Below are 23,674 nucleotides of genomic sequence, written 5' to 3'. Positions count from 1 at the left end.
TATAAACTTTGAACTGTATGTACATGGATGAGACGTAAATAAACATATATATATGGATGTATAATCAACCAAACCACAGAATGTACACACACAATTTATGAAAGAATTACCTTTGGCGCGTTTTACAATACACATGTAGGATGGAAAAATCAAAAACATCCTGTCGTGGAACATTAATGACTTTACCGATTGTAATAAGATAAGAACGATTTTAATTTTACTGATTTGATTAATTCATTTAAAATTTGTTTTTAAATAAATATTGGACCAATTCATAAAGTTACGTTAATTTAAACGGAATTACTTGATACAACTTTAACATTTTTTTACACGGGAACGCCCGCAGATATAACGATGGTATTGTTATTCCCTTTAAAGACCATCTTAAAAACTAATTCAAATTGTAAACAATCATTCAGATAGCATTATTTACTTTAACAATTTTTTACACGGGAACGCCCGTAGATATAACGATGGTATTGTTATTCCCTTTAAAGACCATCTTAAAAACTAATTCAAATTGTAAACAATCATTCAGATAGCATTATTTGGTTAAAATTTGAACATCATTTCTTTATTACGGCGGAGTATGTATAAATTATATAATGTGCATCATCTATATATTGGGCGATGGTTTTCAAGTACATAATAATAGTGGACAGGATTTGTTATTTTTCCTCTTCATAAAAATGTAATGGTAATGATATTTAAACCTATAGAGGAATTACACTTGTTAGTTGTTTTCAAAAGTATTACATTTTTGTTAAATAAGCACAACGAGTCACTTTATGAATCTAATGCAACTATTTCTGATGCACAATTCGGATTTTGTAAGGTTGCTCAATAGTTGACGCAATTTATATCTTGACGTCTATTGTGCAAAATATGTCCATGAAAATAAAAGCTCAAATGTTATTTATGTCGACGTGCCTAAGTGTTTTGATAGTTTGTACTGCAATGCTTTATGGCTTAAACTGCATAGATCTTGCCCCAATTTTTCGAAAGATCTTAAATCTCTTACAGCAGGATTAAGCTAAGCTCACTATTTTTGTTTTATTATAATTAATGCCATATTTACATTATTTAGAGATTTTTAACTTCATTAAGAAATGAGCTGGAAAAAGCTACTAAAGCTTAAAAAGTTTTGATAATTGGAGCCTGGTACAAAACGTAAGTTACTAAGAAAAAAATATGTATGAAAATGTCTAACATTGAATGAACTAATTTACATCTTACTTTGAATACTTTTCCGTTGGCATGCGCCAAAGGGAGGTTATGTCCCCAACTCTTTTTCCCTGTTTGTAGAGGGGTTTAAGTCAACTTCCTACTTTTATAGCAAACAATGCTTATTTTCTTTGTAAACGGGGTAAGAATACGTCAAGATGAGCATTTGATATGTAATTGTCATAATATTGATGTAGTCGATAATTTGATAACATCGTGATAAATTACGCTGGAAGTTTGGCAATGAATCAAGAGCATTTGGCTGAAAATGCTCTTAAAGGCATGCATACTTTGCTATATAACTGCAAAGAATATGACCTTAAACTTTAAAAGGTAAATTATTTTGTGCTTTTGTTTGCTCAATATTGAATTATGCCGGTGAAATATGGGAGTTGAGAAGGTCAAAAGAAAAAGAACATTCTCATTTAAAATATGATAACAACCGGTTAAAATAAATACGTGTACATAATGCTTCCGTATGAAGAAATAGGTCGATATCCTTTAATTATTAATATATGTGTAAAAATGATTAAATAACAACAGTAATAAAACATTATGTTTAAGTCTGTGTTTAAACAGGCCGTTGACGACTGCAATCAAGGTTATTTAAACTGGGGTTCTAATGTAAAGAAGAAAGTAAAACGAGTATGAATATTTTTATGTGTTTAATTACCCATATACTGGTATTGTGTTGTTAATGCATTTATATTCTAATTAAAGTGTATACTAATTGATACATTTAAACACGGATGGTATGGAAATACTTATAACGGTTGTTTTTAATATTTATAGATATTTTAGAACACATTTTGGTTACGAGTAATATTTAGATTTAGTACTTTAGTGTTTACGTTTATACTCTGTTGCCCATAGAGTTTCTACATACAAACATGTCGATACCTACGTAATAACATACGTCGTAAGGGACGTTATTGCGTATGTTGTAATGTCAGAGATATAGAAGATGAGTTTCATTTTATATGTGTTTCTTTATGTAATTCCTAACTACGATTTCCTTTATAAAACGTTACTACAGTGTAAATCCATCTGTATTTACGTTTCATGAAATACTGAATGTGTGCAATGAAAATAAAAATAATGAATGTTTGTAAATATATGAAAGAAGCGTTTGTTATACGCAACGCACTTATTAATATACCTTAGTTTTAATAGCTATATGATAGTATTTCTTACTGCCAATGTTAACATAATAACCACCTCATATTCAAGTTACATAAATTATTATTTTTTCATTATATTCTTATATATTATATATTAAAGTTAAGTTACATGACATGTATATAAACAACTATATGTATGACAATGATGTGTACTTGTATAAGTTGAATAAGCTGTTTGTTTTGTTCTGTGCATAAAAACGTTTTGTCCGTCTTAAATGTTGTTTTTATCGACTATTATGTTTGACTAAAAAAACAACAACTGTTTATCAATAGATCAACACATCAATCTGCTTTAGTATAAAGTTAAAACATTATAGTAAAAAAACACAACAACTTCAATGATATGCCTCATTAAAGCAGAGAGTGGAGTGTTTAAAAAATAGGTACAACATTGTTTACAATAGAACAACTGCATCATAATTTCATATTATTTATTCCAAATCATCAATATGTCTGTACATGTTCAGGATTTATCAATATATCAAAGCTTATAATATACAGCACGAACTCAGGGTAATAAATATTGAGGTATAAAAGTAGGATTGTTTAGAAAAAAATGGGTCACTTTAACATAACAAGCACCCAAGTTTACAAATATAATATCAACTTAACAATAAAATAATTAAATCAGCCATTTTTACCATCAACTCAAACTCCATTGCAAAGTATGTAAGGCATACAATACAACACTATGAAAGATATATTGCACATTTTTCTTTTTGCTGTTTATCATACATCCTTGTTCTGACAAAGACAATAAATAAGTAAGTTATATTATATTAACACAAAGTAAATATGAAATACCAAATATTTTTACGAATTGTTCGACCAATCACGGTGAAGATGGTTACCGTTTTAGAAATGCATCTCAAAACATAACGTATAATTGGTGTATTAAGTTCAGCAATTGAATCAGGGTACCACATGGACATTAATAGGGCACACTGATACATACTTCGATCAGACTTGGTAGAAAACCAGCACCCTTAAAAACAATAGCAAATATTGACACATGACAGACAACAGGCAGTCACAATAGCTGAACATCATCACATGGTGCTCAGTCAATGTAATACTATACTTATCTCACCTTAATCAATTAATTGAAGGTGTTTGGTCCCATTTCAAAATCTTATTTTCTTAGTTTCTCTCTCCTAACACATGGTCAAATGAAAGAAATATTTGTTATAATTGAGTGTACTTTTGCAATGATTCATTTTGCAATTTCATGTTACTGATCATGAATTTCCCCATTCCTCATTCTGCGGGTTTAAACTTTGCTGCAATCTCTTCCACACTGTCTATCAGTTTTGTATCCTGCTGGATTGTGGACTTTGTAAATGCCAGGGGAAGATGGGTGGATACAGCCTTCCGATCTGTAACAGTAATTATTTGTATCTGTATTCATTACTTGGTGAGAGTTTTTACTCATATCATAACCAATGAGATGTTCTTCTAGTCTGTCATGAAACACACTACAATACAAAACTTGCTCCATCTAATCAATGAACGCATTGTACGACTCTTGTTTTTCATGTATGTCTAAACAAACTATTAGAATGGAGTAAAACTTCTCATACAATTTGTGACAATTAAGTTATATCAAACTGGTATTCTTAATCTTTAGTTATTTTATTAAACTTTATGACCCCTTTAGTCATTTCATTGTTGCTCAGTATACAACATTAGTTAGAGACTTCATATCTACCATTAATCTATGTAATGACACTAATTATCATCTTTCAAACTGTTTGGTTTTGAATTGAATGTGTTTTTTTAACAATTGAAAGTAGTATTCAAATTAGTATACAGGCTTACTGATATTTATCTGTTCATGTTAAGCCATAAAAGCGGCGGGGGTTACCCGACCCTTCCTAAGAAAAAGGCCCAACCGTTCTTATAGTCAGTTGGTTTTATTTGTCTGTTTTAATATGTAATTAAAACAAAACCCCTTAAAGCTTTTTACAGAACATTACTTTGACACAAATCTCCAATGAATAACTCAATGATGACAATGATTTTCTTACATGAAGCTAAATAAAAACAAGAGCGCCCCGCAGTGGGCGCAAATTGTCCCCTACCGGTTTAAAGCCTTGTGAAAAGGATAAGCGTGTCCCAAGAGAATCTCCATGAAAACTTTATCCATTAACAAGAGCTGTCAGTAGACAGCGCCCTCGACTATTCTCAGTGATTGACAATATAAAATACTTTGAAATTATCTGACGTGGAATGCAAACTTTAATGTAAATTCTAAGTCGAAAAAGGGGCATAATTCTGTGAAAAAGGCTTGATAGAGTGACCTGATCCTGTGTACAGGCTGGGGGCAAGATGTTGAACAAGTGTGCAAAGTTTCAAAGCAAGATGACAATTGAATTGGAAAATATTTGAGGTGGTACGCAAACTTTAACGTAAATTCTAAGTAAAAAAGGGGCATTATTCTGTCAAAATGCTTGATACAGTAACCTCCTCCTGTGTACAGGTTGGGGGCATGATGGTGAACAAGCGTGCAAAGTTTTAAAGCCAGATGTCAATGGACTTTGAAAATATTTGAGGTGGTACGCAAACTTTTATGTAAATTCTAAGTAGAAAAAGGGACATATTTTGTCAAAATGCTTGATAGAGTTACCTCCTCCTGTGTACAGGTTGGGTTCATGATGGTGAACAAGTGTGCAAAGTTTCAAAGCCATATGTCACTTTGAAACTATTTGAGGTGGTACGCAAACTTAAACATTAGTGGTTACACTGACGTGCGTGTGACTAGGATAGCTCTCCTTATTCTTCGATTAGTCAAGCTAAAAATGCAACAGATTTAGCCGTAAAACCTACCAGACCACCCATGTCTGCTTTTTTCTTATTGCCCACTATCCATATACTGAGTTTCATGAACCTAGCTTTGATTGTTTTTGAGTTATCACAGGACCAAACTGGCTATTTTTTTAATGTCAATGTCAATAACTCTGTATTACCTGTATAACAAACATGCATAATCTCCACATTGCCCTTTTTCACATACTAAGTTTCATTAACCTAGCTTTGATACTTTTTGAGTTATTGCAGGAATGAGATTATTGTGGACGGATGGACGGACAGAGAGTAAACCCTCCGGTGAAACAGGTAGCAACATGCAACATAAAGAAAGTCAGACCATCTTTTCCTATGTCAAGGGCCACAACTCTTATACAGTCGAAAGATGAAGTAAAATGTCACACTTATTGCATATGCATAATTTCTCATGTTGACAAACATGACTGTGAAGTTTAATGTGAGTAGATACAACAGTTTTGGACCACTATGCGACACAAGCTATTTCAAACAATATTTCATCTCAGGCCAATAACAATCCTACTCTCAGATTTCATCAATGTCAAATGGCCATAACTTTTTAAGACAAATGGAAATGTCGAACAAATTGCAGGTTCACAAATGCTCGTACTGACCAACATTCCAGTAAATTGTTACGAGTGTTGGTGCAATACGTTTAAGACAATATGTTTCATATTTCATCAATGTCAAAGGTCAATGCCTCTTTAAGACGAAATGAAATTTCAAACAAAACGGATGTTCAAAATTGCCCATACTGACCAACATTCCTGTGAAGTTTCATGAGTGAAGGTGCAAAACTTATGGACCTTCAATCGTCACAATATTTCTTATACCTTTTTAGACTTCATCAAGGACTAACTGAATCACTTACACTAATGCCTTCTAATACCAAACAAGAGCTGTCACAGAGACAATGCATGTTGGACTATTCAGCCGCTTTTAAGTTTAAGGATTGCAAAGTTTTGGTGAAACTTGCATTGAACACAGTTAAATTAGATTAGATGCAAAACAAATTTCTCAGTCGAATAACAAAGGGCTCTTATGTCCATTTAATGCAAAATAGAGTTTTCGGACCTGAATGTTATAGTAGAATAACGGTTGAGTACCATATCAGTCTCTTATACTGACTCAATGCAATAAATTAGGTAGTTACGGAGATATTTACTGATGTGCCCTTAACCAGAACTCAAAAGTAAAAAAATTCAGAGCCATAATCTACATTAAACTTCATAAATTAAATAGGTTGGACAGTTGGGAATACTTATCCAAAGTTTCAATACAATACATAATGTATTTGCTAAGATAATGCATTTGAAGTGCTTACATGTAAAACCTTAAACAAGGTGTGACACCGATGCTGAAGCTAGGGTGTGTAGTACAGCTTTACATATTCTTTGAATAGTTGAGCTAACAAATACAGTTTTACCTTGAAAAAAAAGCCCAGTGGGTTGTTTAAGAGCAACCTCTGATATGGCCAGCCAGATGATGGTATCTGCTCCTTCTTCCACTGACCTCAGTCGGCTCTGCATCTTGGCATGGAAATCGGGCATAGATGTTTGAACAGCTGAAAAATCAACAAATGATATGAAGGATATTTGTTTGTTTCAGTGTAAGATCGAAACATATATCCCAGAGTGAGCACCAAAATTTATATTTGATTTGTAATATTAACTGTTGGTGTTCACGTGGTGAAATATATTGCTATCTTCACCGAAACAAACAATTTTTCTTTTTATTATATGACTTAAATTGGAAATAAGTCAATTGTTTACACTTTTTTTAGAAAATGTGCCAATTGGTATGTGCACGTAACGTCATTTCCAAAATGACATCGTTTAAACTGTGACCCAGCCCTGTGCACGCTGATGTTTGATTTGGAACCAAGAGTGTGCTAAAATTTCAAAACACTGAAAAATATCGAAGTGATATTTTCAATGTCTGAATCAATTAAATTTCAATTTCTTTTCACTGATAAATCTCCATTAACCACAGGAAAGCATATAATAAACAGAAATATGATTATATGGTCCCTGTTGAGTATTTCGTAAACTATGCTATACACAATTAGCAGTGGCTGAATAACCTAAGGGCATGGATAGTTCTAATGACAATGGATTCAAAAACATTTTGTCAAAAAGTTTCTTGGTACATCCCTTTAAACAACAATACCTGTTCTATGATTGAGACAAATGCTCCGAATAGGTCTAGTGATAAAGATAGCATTTAAAATTAAAACCATGCTTTACTTTAGTCTACATGTATAATGCTACACATAAATATCACAATGCCTTCAAAAACCACACACAAACATGCTACAGTGTAATTATTAAAAGCATAAGGCATAAGAATCATTATCTACCTGCAGAGTGTACGTAACTATACCTGGAGTGTCTGCCCAGCCAGGGTGCATTGTAGAGAAATGAACATTCGGGAATTGCTTGGCGTACTGCTCACACATCACGATCTGTTGTCTCTTGTTCTGGGCATATGCCACCGTGCCGTCAAACTTTCGCATGCGCTCAAACTGGAGGTCATCTGTGTTTAGAGACTGGGTAAGCATGCCTCCTGAGGAAACTATGATCTGGAAATGTGAGAGATATCGATGAATATTCTATACTCACACATAAAGGTGTGAATATTATGATCGTGATCTAAAAATTTCAGCGACATAGGTGAGAATACAATGGAAAAGGATAGATATACATGAGGATATTGTGATCTGAAAATGTTAGATAAAATAGAGAAACCTATGATCTGGAAATGTGAGAGATATAGATATAAGAAACCTATGATCTGGAAATGTGAGAGATATAGATAAAAATCCTATGATCTGGAAATGTGAGAGATATAGATAAAAATCCTATGATCTGGAAATGTGAGAGATATAGATAAGAATCCTATGATCTGGAAATGTGAGAAATAAAGATGAGATGTCGGAAAATAGCTGATTGAGCTAATATTTTTTGTTAACACATACCAGACTTTAAATAATGATTCTGGTATCTTGAATCCTATGATCTGGAAATGTGAGAGATAAAGATGAGAATCCTATGATCTGGAAATGTGAGATGTCAGAAAATAGCTCATTGAGCTAATGTTTCTTGTTATCACATACCCGAGTTAAAATAAAGATTCTTGTATCTTGCATCCTATGATCTGGAAATGCGAGATATAGATGAGGGAAATGTGAGTGATAGAGATGAGGATATTGTGATCTGGAAATGTGAGTGATATAGATGAGGATATTGTGATCTGGAAATGTGAGTGATATAGATGAGGATATTGTGATCTGGAAATGTGAGTGATATAGATGAGGATATTGTTATCTGGAAATGTGAGTGATATAGATGAGGATATTGTGATCTGGAAATGTGAGTGATAGAGATGAGAATATTGTGATCTGGAAATGTGAGTGATAGAGATGAGGATATTGTTATCTGGAAATGTGAGTGATATAGATGAGGATATTGTGATCTGGAAATGTGAGTGATATAGATGAGGATATTGTGATCTGGAAATGTGAGTGATAGAGATGAGGATATTGTGATCTGGAAATGTGAGTGATAGAGATGAGGATATTGTTATCTGGAAATGTGAGTGATATAGATGAGGATATTGTGATCTGGAAATGTGAGTGATATAGATGAGGATATTGTGATCTGGAAATGTGAGTGATATAGATGAGGATATTGTGATCTGAAAATGTGAGTGATATAGATGAGGATATTGTGATCTGGAAATGTGAGTGATATAGATGAGGATATTGTGATCTGGAAATGTGAGTGATATAGATGAGGATATTGTGATCTGGAAATGTGAGTGATATAGATGAGGATATTGTGATCTGGAAATGTGAGTGATATAGATGAGGATATTGTGATCTGGAAATGTGAGTGATAGAGATGAGAATATTGTGATCTGGAAATGTGAGTGATAGAGATGAGAATATTGTGATCTGGAAATGTGAGTGATAGAGATGAGAATATTGTGATCTGGAAATGTGAGAGATAGAGAGTAGGATATTGTGATCTAGAAATGTGAGAGATTTAACCAGGAATGCTATGTTCTGGACTTGACAAGAGATATAGCTGGGTATACTATGATTAGGAAATGTGAACAACATAGCTAGCTATACTATATTATCATGATTATCATGATCATGATTATCATTATGGCCTTTTTATCATCTATGCTGCTTTGCCAGCTCAAAACAAACCAAATGGCCATAGACAATGTTACAAAATGTTCTTTGTTCTAAATATATAACATTCTTACCACTCTTGGCTGTTGTGACTTGGCAAGTAGTGGCATCAGTGCTGTTGTAAGAATATGTGTACCTAAAATATATAGGCATTATTTGCTTTGAGTTTATCAAACATGAGGGACACAGAGGGAATGCCATCACTCGTCTGTTCTTGTTTTGTTTTCGGTAAAATTAAGTAAATAAGAAGCATTTCTCAATAACTATTTAAGTCTGAGGCATGTTGCTTGTTATTACCTCTGCCAAAATGTGTACCAACTTTCATTTGAATATCTTGAATAGCTTTTGAGTAATGGTGAGGCCAATATAAATTAATCACTAGATTTGCATCCGATTTCTTTTTTAAATGGAAAGGGCTGGAGACGGTTTATTTTTTTATTTTTTTCTTTCTTAGAGGACTGTTTTACCATTGAATATGTGTTCATGCTCTTTCTTATGGCATAAGGGACCATAAATATGTGTTTCATGACCAACCACAAACATGATGGTAAAAATTCTCATTTTTAAAGGTGAGTGTTATACAAACCATAGATATGAATAAACCCTGTTCCCTAAAACAGTACCGGATGAAAATACCAACCTTAGTTCAACATTTCTATTTCAGTCAACAATATTTATGGGGCTAAAAAAGGAGGTGGTGAGCGGGGATGAAAGTCTAACAATAAACCCAAGGTTAAAGCTTTTGCACAATGTTGACACCAAAACAAACAAAAAGGCTATGACCTTTTTCTTTAATAAAACAGATGAGCTAAAAAAGTCTACCTTTGGTGTGTGTTTCCTGGAAACATACAATACAGCACAATTTCCAGTTCTAATAATACATTTAAGGTTCATGATGAATTTTATATAACCAGAATGACACTGAGGGTATTTATTAAACATTTTGCCAATTCAGATATGGAGTGGCGAAAAGGACCTAAGTCAAATTAAATAAAGACGTGGATAGATCCTTTTTGATTTCACCATATAATATACACATAGCTTGGACAATATTGTTCAGGCTGATTGAAGCAAGAATGTTGCCATGGTACATGAACACTTTACTTCATGATAAGGAAAGACTCATGTCACTTAAATTACCCAATGTATTGGTGGCAAAGTTTTTCTCCAATCCTTCCTCAGTTAACTCCCTTGTATTCACCATACAGCCAGCATTGTTTATCTGCAAGATCATTAAAAGTATAGAAAGAAAAAGGTAAGACCATACTTGTGGGAATACACTGATCAAACTGTTTTTTATTTTGGATATATTTGGTTTGCAGTTTGCAACATCAACAAAATATTGGCTTATTAGTTCATACTCCAATATGATTTGTGTACAGACAGATAAATATTAGTGATTTTTCGGCAATTTTATATGCAGAATTTGTGGCCACGTAACTATATATTGAAAACCCCATTTATAAAGGCTTATATGTTTTTAAACTTTACACAAATCATTCACTTTTTTTTTCTTCTGATCATTTAAGTGATATAAGTTAAACGTAATAATGCATATTTTTTTTTTTAATTTGTTTTTGCATCTATTAAGTGTAAACCTGTGTAGCCCAAAGAGTTCACGTCACAACTAACCAGAACATCGAGTGACTGCCCAGAAGACTCAAACCTCTTCACAAAGCTGTAGACCTCTGCCGGCCTAGAGGTGTCAAGCTGGTGCATGAATACATTCTGCAAGGAAGCAATACATGTATGTGTCATTGTAAAGAGAAATCTTATTTGCAATCTCTTGAATTCAAAACTTTGAAACCGGACCAAACCTAAGAAATGAAGAACCTCAAGAAATTCATGGAACAATCTATAATAAGATATTCACTGGGTATTTTTAATAAAGAAGCCACCTGACAGTAACTGCATCAATAGTTTATAGTTGTCACAGACAAGAGCACTGCAGTGTGATCACAAATAATTGTTCTTAATTCAGTGTTACAAGGGGCATAAGTTGATGATTGATATCAGAGTTATGGGGCTTTGCTTAAAATATGCGTATTATCCATAGCATCATGTGTAGTAAGTTTCATATCTGGAATAGGTATTAAGACAAATATTTGAGTTTCATTACTTTATCAATGATGACGCTGTCAGTGCAAACAACAGCACGGCTATCACAATGCCTTACATTTGTTCTTAAAAGAAAATCAACAGACAAGCTTGAAACAGTAGGTTGTTCAGAGCTGTACTTAAGTTAACATTGCTGTTTCAGGCATGGTTGATAACTTTTATTGTACTTTGTGCTGATAAATTTCAATAATATATGTATAGCTGAATCAGTTGTCACACTATTTATGAAAAGTACCACAGATCACATGTGTGTCCCTGAAACTTTCAGAGTATTCAAGATTTGAAAGTTATCAGCTGTGCTACACATGAGTGTATTGTCATTAGACAAAAGTAAATATCTTCAATACAGAGACAGGGGTGTTTTAGTCATCTCCCTTGTGCCTTTAACTGTAACAATTGTCTATTAGGTGACAAATACTTTGAACAGAACAGTGACATATTTCTATGTGTGAAGATGCTGATAACATCGGGTTGTGTGTCATGCATGCATTCTTCACCCAATTATACAGCTTCATTTATTAAACCAAACAACAGTTTACATGTATATCATTACATGTACGTTTAACACGTCTCTATTTACAGGCATTTCAACCGCAGAATAGCTTATTTAAAAAAAAAAAACTTTAGGAAAGTAATTATGTCAGGTTTAAGTAACTTATTTTCCAATCCTTACTATTTGTTATATCTTAATTGTTTTTGTATGTTAATTTGGAATAAATGCTGTTAAACTTATACCTTGAATCATTTTATTTAAGGCCAAGGTTTGTACATGACATCACTTATGACAACAACACCAGACTAAGTCGTGTCAGCACATCCTTATCTGTTTTTTTTCACAACATTTAACAAATCTTGCTTACTTGGTTTCCTGTGGTCTCTGTGATTTCAGTCTTGGCTGCTTCCCCACGTTCTTGGTTACGGCAGACCAGATGTACTGTTCCCCCTGTACATGATGATAACATATTTAGACAGTATTAAAATCCATTTAGTCACTGATTATTGATTCACAGATGACTCTTAGCTCACACATACATACATTAGTTGCATGATGCACCAGATATATACATAATAATGTTTGTAAAATTTAAAAACAAAATCCAAATCACAGGAAATACATGTTTTTTAAACGTATAATTTTGCAAATACACTCTATATGTTAAAATACAAAGAACCTGGAGCATGTATTTTTTATTTTTTCTAAAGAGATCCAACTTTACATCTGATAGTATTCAAGATGTATCTTAAAGCTGCACTCTCACAGATTTGCCGTTTTTTACTAATTTTTTATTTTTTGTCTTCGAATGAGCAATTTTTTGCGTAAATATCTGCAAACCAGTGATAAAAGACTGCTGACAAAATATGAGATCGCAGATTTTCATATTTCTGTTCGAAAACTTTTATGGCTGAAAGCGTTACTAACGGTTTAAGAAAAAATGCATAAAACATCAATTTTTGAACAGAAAAATCTGTGACTAATTTTTTGTCAGCAGTCTTACATGAATGGTTTACATGCATTTTCACATAAATTGGCTTGTTTCATGACAAAAAATAAAAAAGTTGTCAAAACGTTCAAACTGTGAGAGTGCAGCTTTTAAAAAACACGAAAACAAGTCCTTTATTCTTGATAAGTGTGTCAATGATATCACTTCACTTGTAGACTTTATCTTGTTCAATATTTAAAATATTTCAGATCATAAGAACTGATACCACACTAGGACAACAACACATTTTTTTTACATAATAAGACATATACTTAGTATGTGTTAATAAATATGTATCTGTATGTCTATTTGCATGCATTACATCATGTTATTGTAACAAGGAGCAAACTTGTGCAAGAGATCACCTCAATAAATACAAATGTTGAATCTTAAATCTTATTTACTAAAAAGCATTAGAATCACTTGCCTTTCTTGGCTAGAGCCAGCGCTGTAGCCTTTCCCAGTCCGCTATTGGCTCCTGTGATCATGTAGCTCCACCCTGATATGTCCACTGACAGGTCCTCAGCTCTGAATGACTTGCTAGCTGATGTAAAGCCACTTCTGAACAGTAAATCATATTTGTTAGACACTAACAAATTATTTCAACAAAAGGCATATAAAACAGTACAGTGCTCCAGCCAGAATTTGAAAAGGGCAGGTTGCTAGATCATAAAGGGCACTTTTAATGTGCATTTAATGAGCCTAAATAGAGCACTTGCAAGGGCCAATGTAAAATTCTTATTGTTTATGTGTTGTGTTTCAAAACTAAAAGTAACTAAAACTAATACCTTTATAATGACTGTTGTCTTTACTTCAGTGTGTAAATTATGTATATTTATTATTTTTATACTTATACCTGAAAATTAACACTGTCAAACAAAATAGCACAGCAGGGTGTGGTAAAAAGGCAGCAGGGTGCTTGAAAAGGGCAAGCGGGGTGCCCAACCCTGCTTTTAAAGCCTAGCTTGATGTTATATATACAACACAAGAGTACAATACTCATTAGTATGACAAGTTATTTTTCAAACATTGTAACAAAAAAGATATACCTAAATGATAAAAAGGTAATATATTCTGATTTAACAAATCATGTATGGTATTAAATTAAGTTTAGTGACCACAAACCAAACTCAAATGCATCCAGGCTAGGAATCAATACCAAGGGCGCCTCAGTGAAAACTAAATGTGCTAACCACTGCGCAAATCGAACAACTATTATGCTCAATCAAAATTAATGAACTGTTAGGGGCCGTCTTGAGTTTCAGACTTGGAGTTGGCTTTTTCATCCAATTACAGACTCACTATTTTTGAAGCAATGATCTGTTTCAAAGAGTCTCAGACTGATCGTATTTGTAGCCCCAGACCTTTTTCAGCTGTATTCAACTGAAACTATAATAGGCAATTGATTTGCTTTCTTACTTTGTGTACTCTTTTAATCCCTTCACAAACCAAATGGTACTCCTGAATATTGACATGTTTCCTGAAAAGAAAAACAAAACGATATAAACAAGAGCAGTCACAGACTGCCAATTTATCTCCTGCCTAATTAAGAACGGTATCAACTTTGCCCTACAAGGGATAACAATTAACAAAAGGCAATAACTAAAAATTACTGCACATAGATTTATGGTTCCGGTGCACTACTCTATTCCTAAACGAGATCTATATAAATGAAGTTGGTCAATTACCCAAAAACTGTTAGTTTGTCTGGATGCACACACACACACACATACACATACCTACAATTACTATATATATCCCCATCACCTTTCAGATAAAAAGAAAAAAGAAAGGACAATTAACAACATTTTCAAAATTTGTTATATTTGAAGATGTTGCCAGCGTTGCATTTAAACTTTTTCACATCTTAATCATAATAAAATGTTAATGTTTACAGTATAATTATGGGTTATAGATACATAACAGTTCAGAATCCTTCTCATGAAAAGTTTTGCAGTGTATTCTTATTATTTACCCCTTGCACCTGATCAAGATAATTATATAAAACTAAACAAATACTCAAATAGGAGGTCTTAATTACAATTAACTGATCTTTACAGTTTAACAATGTAATGGGAAACACACAATAAGATAGAATTATGGTAGCAAAACTATGGGCTGATTGCAGGGCAATACTAAAAGCCGACCAAATGGCTGCCCATATAGATATAGAGGGAAAAGGCTGACCAGGCCAGAAAAGGCTGACCAGGAAAATAAAATAGAATTGAAAAGATGTTTTTAATAAAAAAATAAATAACTTTTATGTTTTAATAAGTATATATTCATTAAGAGTATTGATTTTTTATATGTTTTTTTTTTAAATGAGTTAAGAAATCGTGATGTTATATTGATATTGAATAATTCAATAATTCAAGTCGATGTGATACATTCTATTTCATTATTTTATTAAATTATCAATTTATAGATAACAATTGATATAAACATATACAGCTTTGCATAACTTTGTATAGATCTGTAAATATGAGTAATTGAAATAAACGAAATGGTGAATGTGTGAGAAGTTCACACGATATTATTAAAGTTGTTCCTTGTTATAACTTATCGTAATTGGCGTAATTAAGTCAATTCAATATTTAAATAATTAATTTAATTATGGACTTTGATAGACAAAGTTATGTTTACAACTTGGGAAAAATTGTTCTACTTCAAACAAACATATTAAAGGTGTTTGAAGTTTACCCATTCCTAATTGATCAAATTTAATTAGAAGATAAATTTCTTTAATCTGTTGTTTAGTCTTGTTTTATTCGTGCGCGAATTCCAGGAGAAAAGTCATACATGAATGCAAATAAAAAAACGAAACTGATCATGAACGAATTATAACTACTACAATCCTTTCCATTTTGATCAAGTTTCAAGTTTCAAAGTTTCCATTATGATCAATCAAGCGAGAAATTGTCACTAAGTTACAATTAAACTGCCACGAAGAGCAATTAGCGCCGGGTGTCGAATCGATGTACTGTATTTGTTATGAAATTGTATTGATTTGGGTACAAATAATGTTGAATTAGTGAACGATACATTTTTCATTAGTGAATCTAAAAGACTATTTAAATCATGTTCAAATTACTTGATATTTTAAAAGATCCACTCTTATGCAATCTATATCATTTTAATGGATGTTGTTTAATACATGTATGTTACAATAGAAGGATACAGTTGATCATTTGTGAAACTTAATCTTATCTTATCGCCGACTAACACGGTGAGCCTGTATTTGTAATGTTATTCGCTGACTATCACCGTCCGCCTTTTTCGAAACTCTAACTCACAAGGATAGTAAATGTTGTTTAATTCGAAAAGAAAATATTTAAAAAGTAATGTTAATACATGTATGATATAATAGAAGGATACAGTTGATCATTTGTGAAACTTAATGACATATGAGCATAAGAATAAAATTTATTTAATCGACAGCATGGGAATCGAACGACGTGATGATAGAATTAATCCGGATGGGCTAAAAATTCAACTATCGCAGATTTATGGGGAAAATGAAGACTGTCTAAATATTGTTGTACCTACAGTAAAAAAAACAAGACAATCCAATAGATTGTGGCTTATATGCCATTGCACATGCAACATCTTTTTGTTTTCAGCAAAACCCGTGTTTCGATTTAATATTTTATTCATTAAAACTGCATGATCATTTATTAGAATGCTTAGAAAAAGAAGAAATGTCTGAATTTCCAATCACTTCCAAGACAATCTGTGGACGGCGAAAAAATTCAAAAATCATTAAAATTGAAAACTATTGTGTATGTTATTTGCCAGAATGCTTAGGTGACCAAGTGCAATGTGATAACTGACTGAACAATTACAACTTAGGCTCAGACATTTACGTATTCAGTAACTCGATCAATCCTTCATTCAATCTTGTGATCAATCCATCATTCTTTCATTTATTTAACCATTAAATCAATCAATCAATCAATCACATGGGCCATGACAAGAGCACCTCCAAGTGATGTGGCCTGGATGAAGAAGGATATTTTTTCTTATAAAAACGTGAAAAAAATGGAGACTGTCTAAATATCGTTGTACCTACAGTCTAAAAACAATACAATTCAATAGAGTGTGGCTTATATGCCATTTATTTAACCATTAAATCAATTGCCTTTTTACATGTGTACAAAAAATGTACGTCATTAAGCAATGTGTCAAAGTGCTCCCTAATGTAAAGGGGTGGTTGAAAAAAAGAAAGGCTTTCCCTCAAAAATAAATAAATAGAAATAGAATTAGTGCGTTCCGTGTTGGTACGAATAGGAGACAGATTACGTAACATGAAAAACACATAACACAGCGATACCATGATCGAATAAATACTGCACATCACTTTTATTTACAAGCATTATAAAAAAAACTCATACACTATACAAAACATGGCATTGTTATCATAATATACTAGTAAATAATAATAAAAACAAATACCGGCTTGTTGACAGTTAAGTAAGCACAATATCACATGTCAGAGAGGTTACACACAACCATTTATTGTACACACTAAATCACCTACGCAGTGAGCTCCCCACACGTAAGTCATTTTACACTTTCGTATTGTAATGGTACCGTAGTGAAGTTTCGGTCGTGTCATCATTGCTATTGTGCAACAGTTTTATGAATCATGGAAGTCCGCCTGCGGAACGAGTCCTGGGTTCAATCTCAAGTCAAAACACAAATTTATGTTCCCTCAAAGTGTCATATTGAATTTAAGCTGGTAGATGCTGAGAAATAGCCCGGACACGACTGGACATGTACCACAATACATAATTATAAATTAAAAGGGCCATAATTTAGGGAAAAATAAGATAATCGAAACGGAACTTGATGATAATATGCAACCTAAAAAAAGTTGCATTGCAAGTTGGAAGTTGCTTACAAAAAGCTCGGATACGAATTGTGGAACGGACTGCAGTTTATCATACTAAAGAACATACCTCTGTGAATAGTCAGAGAACCGGAACGTATTGATAATCTGCGCATCTCAACTTGTTAGTTAAGCTTTTTATATATTTTTATAGAACATAAGTCGGTGGTTGCTGAGGCATAATCTAAAACTAGATAATGTTAACAATTTTCCTTATTTCAAATAATATAATGTGTATATGATGCACGAAAGGAACAACGTAAAAAATAATGAAACTCAATTCGTTCATTACATGAAGTGCAACATAATTTTGGAACAAAGTTTGACCAGTTTTCATATTCCGGTTATTAAAGGGTTTTATGTCGGAAATAACATGACCAAAATGACATGAGATTGGAATTCTATGAGTATAATGGGCAGATTCAGATAGATAATGTCCGAGGTCCTTTGTCAATTGTTATTAAATTTGATAAGCGATATTTATATTTACACATCACAACGTAATACTCGTGTTTGTTCATAATGCGTCTTAATAACGCAATCGAGTATTATCATGTTTGATAGATAAGGTGAATGAACCTTGACTTATTAACTTTGAATCAAAGAATCCACGTATCTGTTTTTGTAGTTGGATCCATTTCCCTGCAAGTTAGTTTGTATATTTTACCACATTGTAAATTTCTTTGGACTATTAAAATAGGATGGATACGATCAAATGATCGTATTATTGCTTTTTTAAGTAATATTCTACAACATTTTAGGAAGTATTTTTTTAAGGTTTACAGTATATCGTAACAAACAACTAATTACGTCCATAATATCGTTATATTTACGCTCGTACATTTTATGTAGCACTACTGTCAATATTTTATTGTGCCAATGTCTTATGACATTGAATAGAGGACATTTATACACAACTTTTAATGATCATACGACCTGACACACAGGCGATCGCTCCAGGGTCCCGAATAATGTTCTTAAATGAATAGTTGACTGTTTTTACCTTCTTGCAAATTCGAGATAAAAACAACAAATACTTATGTATAAGTACATCCTGTATGCTCCTGAAACATCATTCAATATACTAGAAGATGAGAGTGGTCTAGTGATTAATGTGTCCTCGTCTCGTCAAAGTTTGGGTTTGATTCCCCCTTGGAGTACTTTTTCATGGCCTTTCAAGAAGGTGTCAAGAAAACGGATTTGCTAGTTGTTCATATCATTTTTCAGCTATCTTCGTAATCGAGCTAATATAAATTGAAAATCAGACTCCATTTGCTATCGATAATCGAATCGAATCGGACCAAGTATTTCGATTTACTATCGTACAATAATCGAAAGTTCATAATATCATTTAGGATAACATTCTTTATACTTAGTATACTCATGATCATTTATATGGTTTGACCTGGAATCAGTACGTGTGATGCTATAGTCATGATTTTTGCAACAGTTAGGAAATATTCATAACCTTTCTGTCTTTAATAACTTAACGAAAAAGCATAACAACAAAACACATACTTAATAATTGCACATCAATTGCAAAATTATGCACACCTCATCAAGTAAGTTATCTTAGCATTTTATCCATGTCAAAGCATATTAAATATTTGTTAACCAGCTAAACATACAATAGCGTGTAATATTGAAGATTTCATTGAAGTATCTTAATTTCATAAACCTTCACAAAAAGTTAATTTGTTATGCACCAGTCATTTGTAACCACGGCCCCCAAGGTCCGGGGATAGCCGGGGAAATTGGCCGTGTTTTTACCAACCCGGTGGCCCAGCAGTGCCGGGTGAATGCGGTGGTTTTGTATTCGCGCCAAATATAGCAGGAACTGTGCCTACCTTTGGGTCCCTGGGGTACGGGGGCATTTGGCGGGGATTTTACCATCAGTTTGTCCCCGCAGGACGGGGATTTTACCCGGGCTTGGGTCCCCGCAATTCCCCGGACCTGGAGGCGCCGTGGTTACAATTGACTGGTGCATTAATATCAAACGATACCAAAAAAGGTTTCAAAAACAGAATGCATCGAACCGGGATCCCCGGTATTTGCAGGTTAGACTGGACCCACAACACCATAGGGACAGATTATTGAGGTTTTATAAATTTATAAACAAATAAAAACTTTAAATTGTTTTTAATTTTGTGAGAGTTTTTAAGGAAAAGTGTGTACATTCATCGCATTTGTGTAAAAGAGTGACCCCCTTTCTTAAAATGAACTCAACGAGATATTACCGTAAAGATAAATTGCCATTTACTCTTCTTTTACCGCATAAGAAAAAAATAATCAACATTATTATCCACCGTGTTCTTAATGACTATTATCATCAAGTGATATTTATAGTGTGGTAACTTCTTGCTGTTTCTATTTGTAATCGTCAATGTAAAACAGATTGGTGTTGTTGTTGTTGTTGTTTTTGTTGCTGTTGTATGATAGACCAGTGACTTTTTCTTTAGATACCCCTCACTCTTGACTTGTTCGTAGTATGATTTAAGTAAAGAAATAAGAAAATATAAATAATACAGTTTTCATTTGCGCATACTGAATAGTAATCTAATACAGTACGCATATTAATATGTTCCCGAATATAAATCGCCAATAACTTCACATTCATATTTGTTTGTTTATTAATATTTAATAAAGTGAACTTGGTATACTTTGAATGCGTAAGAGTATACATTGTTAACATTTCCTAAAGTTTGCAAAAAAGTTTAAAATTGGTAATATATTTGCTTAGTAGTTGCCTCCCTTTACTTATGAGTGAAATGTTTCCTGTTATCATATTTTAATGTTTAAGTTTTAAATTTGTTTCTGATGGCACACGTGTAGCACAGCATTGAAGGCATAATCAAAAGAAATGGTGTTTTTTCAAGAAGATACAATATTGTCATGTTTTTAAGGTGCTGATATTCCGACGAAGAAACCAGTGTTATAGCACAATGTCAATTTTACTTTTTTGTATTTAAATAATCAACATTATTTCCACCGTGCTCTTAATGAGTATAACCATCAAGTGATATTTATAGAGAAGTAACTTCTTGCTGTTGCGATATGTAATCGCAAATGTAAAACAGATTATTGTTGTTGTTGTTGCTGTTGCTGTTGTTGTTGCCGTTGTTGCTGTTGTTGTTGTTGTTGTTGTTATTGCTGTTGTCTGTTGTTGTTTCCTAGTTTCATCCCTTATATTGCTGGAGAATCATTTAACCCCACTTATCACACTGGCATTTGTTAACTGTGAACGTTGAACCCTTGTGTTTCGTCCTTCTTACCGTCGACCTATCGCTCCTTAGGCGGACGCCGTAACCACTAGACCACTTATGCAAATATGATACTACAACCTGTTATGCCAAGATATTTTGATAGATTGTTTTCGAGCTATATATTAGTATTCTCTCATATGACCTCATTTCTTTAATTTGGATTAAAATGCTAACATCGCAATAGTGTTGTGACGACTCTATGCATATATATGCCTTGGAATCGACCGTCCTACTATGAAGTGAAGTTATAAGAAAATAGAAAACATTCATTTTTCATTTGCGCAAGCAGAACAGTAACCTCAATACAGTACGCATATTAATATGTTCCCGAATATAAATCGCCAATAACTGCACATTCATATATGTTTGTTAATTAATATTTAATTAAGCGAACTTGATATACTTTGAATGTTTAGTGTTTATATTGGTAGCATTTCCTAAAGTTTACATAAAGTTTAAAACTGGTAATATATTTGCTTAGTAGTTGCCTCCCTTTACTTATAAATGAAATGTTTCCTACTATCATATTTTAATGTTAAAGTCTTAAATTTGTCTCCAATGGCACACGTGTAGCACAGCATTGAATGCATAATAAAAAGAAATGGTGTTTTTAAAGAAGATACAATATACACTATTGTCATGTTTTTAAGGTGCTGATATTCCGACGAAGAAACCAATGCTATAGCACAATATCAATCTTTACATTTTTGTATTTAAATAATCAACATTATTTCCATCGTGTTCTTAATGAGTATAACCATCAAGTGATATTTATAGAGAAGTAACTTCTTGCTGTTGCGATTTGTAATCGCAAATGTAAAACATTTTGTTGTTGTTGTTGTTGATGATGTTGTTGTCGCCGTTGTTGTTGTTGTTATTGCTGTTGTCTGTTGTTGTTTCCTAGTTTCATCCCTTATATTGCTGGAGAATCATTTAACCTCACTCATCACACTAACATTTGTTAACTGTGAACGTTGAACCCTTGTGTTTCGTCCTTCTGACCGTCTACCTATCGCTCCTTAGGCGGACGCCGTAACCTCTAGACCACTTATGCAAATATGATACTACAACCTGTTATGCAAAGATTGTTTCCGAGCTATATATTAGTATTCTCTCATAAGACCCATTTGATAAATTTGGATTAAGATACTTACGTCACTATAGTGTTGTGACGACTCTGTGCATATGTATGCATTTGAATTGACCGTCCTACTATGATAGAGCCATGAGGTTTTCTTTAAATACCTTGACTAGTTCGTAGTTTGATTTGAGTGAAGAGATAAGAAAATAGAAAACATACGGATTTTTATTTGCGCAAGTAAGAGTATGCATATCGATATGTTCCCGAATATAAATCGCAAATAACATTCATATAAGTTGTTTATTAATATTTATACTATTTATATTATTAATATTTAATTCTAGTCATATGTGAACTTGATATACTTTGAATAGATTAGTGTATACAATGTTTGGATTTCCTAAAGTTTACATAAAGTTTAAATTTGGTAATATATTTGCGTTGTAGTTGCCTCCCTTTACCTATGAGTGAAACATTTTCTCTTATTCTTATTGTTAAGTATTAAACTCATATGGCGCACGTGTTTTACAACATTGAATGCATAATCAAAATAAATGCCATTTTAAGGAAGATAAATTATTGTCATATTTATACGATGCTGACATTTCGACGGAGGAAGTAATGCTATAGCACATTGTCAATTTTTACTTTTTTTAATACCAAACCTTATGTGTTGAACCATTTCAACACAAAAAAACTAATGAAGGTAACACCGACACTTAATCACATTGTTTAAAGTTTATTTACTATCAAGCATAACGTATGGAAATTCACACAGCTGTTCGAATATATAATCAAATAAATGATTTTATAAAAAAGATACTTGAACTGTTACAAGCATGAGTAATTGTAACTAAGTTTAACAAAATGCAATATTTTTATTGTATAATAGTATACTAGTATTCATAAGCAACGATACGTTGCATCTATTTTTTTAAGAACAACACAACACATCAAAACAAAAATGTATCTAATTCTTCTTTATATGTAATAAAACAATACTTTATGTTTTAACACCTTGATGGAATGCATTCTATCTTAGTACAGAGATAACACTTTGTATTGTAGTTGCGCCCCTTTGACCACAAGCGCGTTTTGATATTACTGATTAATGGCAAAAAAGAGAACCATTTGTATTTTATGAAGTGATACAGATTGTTAAAAGTGTGCTCATCAAATCACGATACAAAATTTAGCAAGAATATATCTTCTTCAAGATCTGTACAACTCGATGGTAAGGGAATAGTTGTTCACTGGCAAAAAGAGTGAATAATATATTCGTATGCCATTTTTAAAACTATGCAATATTTTCCAGTAATTTTTGACTGCAATCACAATAACTTATTACAAATTAATTGAATACAAACTATTGTAGAATATATAGCAATATATAAGGATCAAATTATTAAAATTA

The 23,674-nt window shown here is 32.7% G+C and overlaps 1 protein-coding gene across 1 annotated transcript; it reads right to left on the bottom strand.

Annotated features, from left to right (window-relative positions):
- Nucleotides 1–2,822: 2,822 nt before the first annotated feature.
- Nucleotides 2,823–17,517, bottom strand: LOC128220014 (dehydrogenase/reductase SDR family member 12-like). Its single transcript, XM_052928245.1, has 10 exons — nucleotides 17,481–17,517; nucleotides 14,448–14,508; nucleotides 13,456–13,589; nucleotides 12,408–12,490; nucleotides 11,062–11,157; nucleotides 10,570–10,651; nucleotides 9,504–9,565; nucleotides 7,611–7,809; nucleotides 6,655–6,792; nucleotides 2,823–3,781 (listed from the first exon to the last, which is right to left on the bottom strand). The coding sequence occupies exons 2-10, from the start codon at nucleotides 14,501–14,503 to the stop codon at nucleotides 3,663–3,665; spliced, it is 969 nt and encodes a 322-aa protein (XP_052784205.1). The 5' UTR covers nucleotides 14,504–14,508; nucleotides 17,481–17,517; the 3' UTR covers nucleotides 2,823–3,662.
- Between the last annotated feature and the right edge of the window lie 6,157 nt (nucleotides 17,518–23,674).

Source organism: Mya arenaria, chromosome 15, assembly GCF_026914265.1.
Source record: "Mya arenaria isolate MELC-2E11 chromosome 15, ASM2691426v1".
NCBI lineage: Eukaryota > Metazoa > Mollusca > Bivalvia > Myida > Myidae > Mya > Mya arenaria.
Note: the sequence above shows the minus strand (reverse complement) of the source record. Positions and strands in the feature narration are given on the sequence as shown.

Bases quoted from the DNA above. Each gene is read 5' to 3' on its own strand.
- LOC128220014 (XM_052928245.1), bottom strand. From the start codon at position 14,503: ATGTCAATATTCAGGAGTACCATTTGGTTTGTGAAGGGATTAAAAGAG. The intron at 10,652-11,061 runs GTTAGTTGTGAC...ATGATCTTGCAG, and splicing joins GGCAGTCACTCGATGTTCTG to ATAAACAATGCTGGCTGTAT. The intron at 6,793-7,610 runs GTATAGTTACGT...TTGATTTTTCAG, and splicing joins TGGCTGGGCAGACACTCCAG to CTGTTCAAACATCTATGCCC.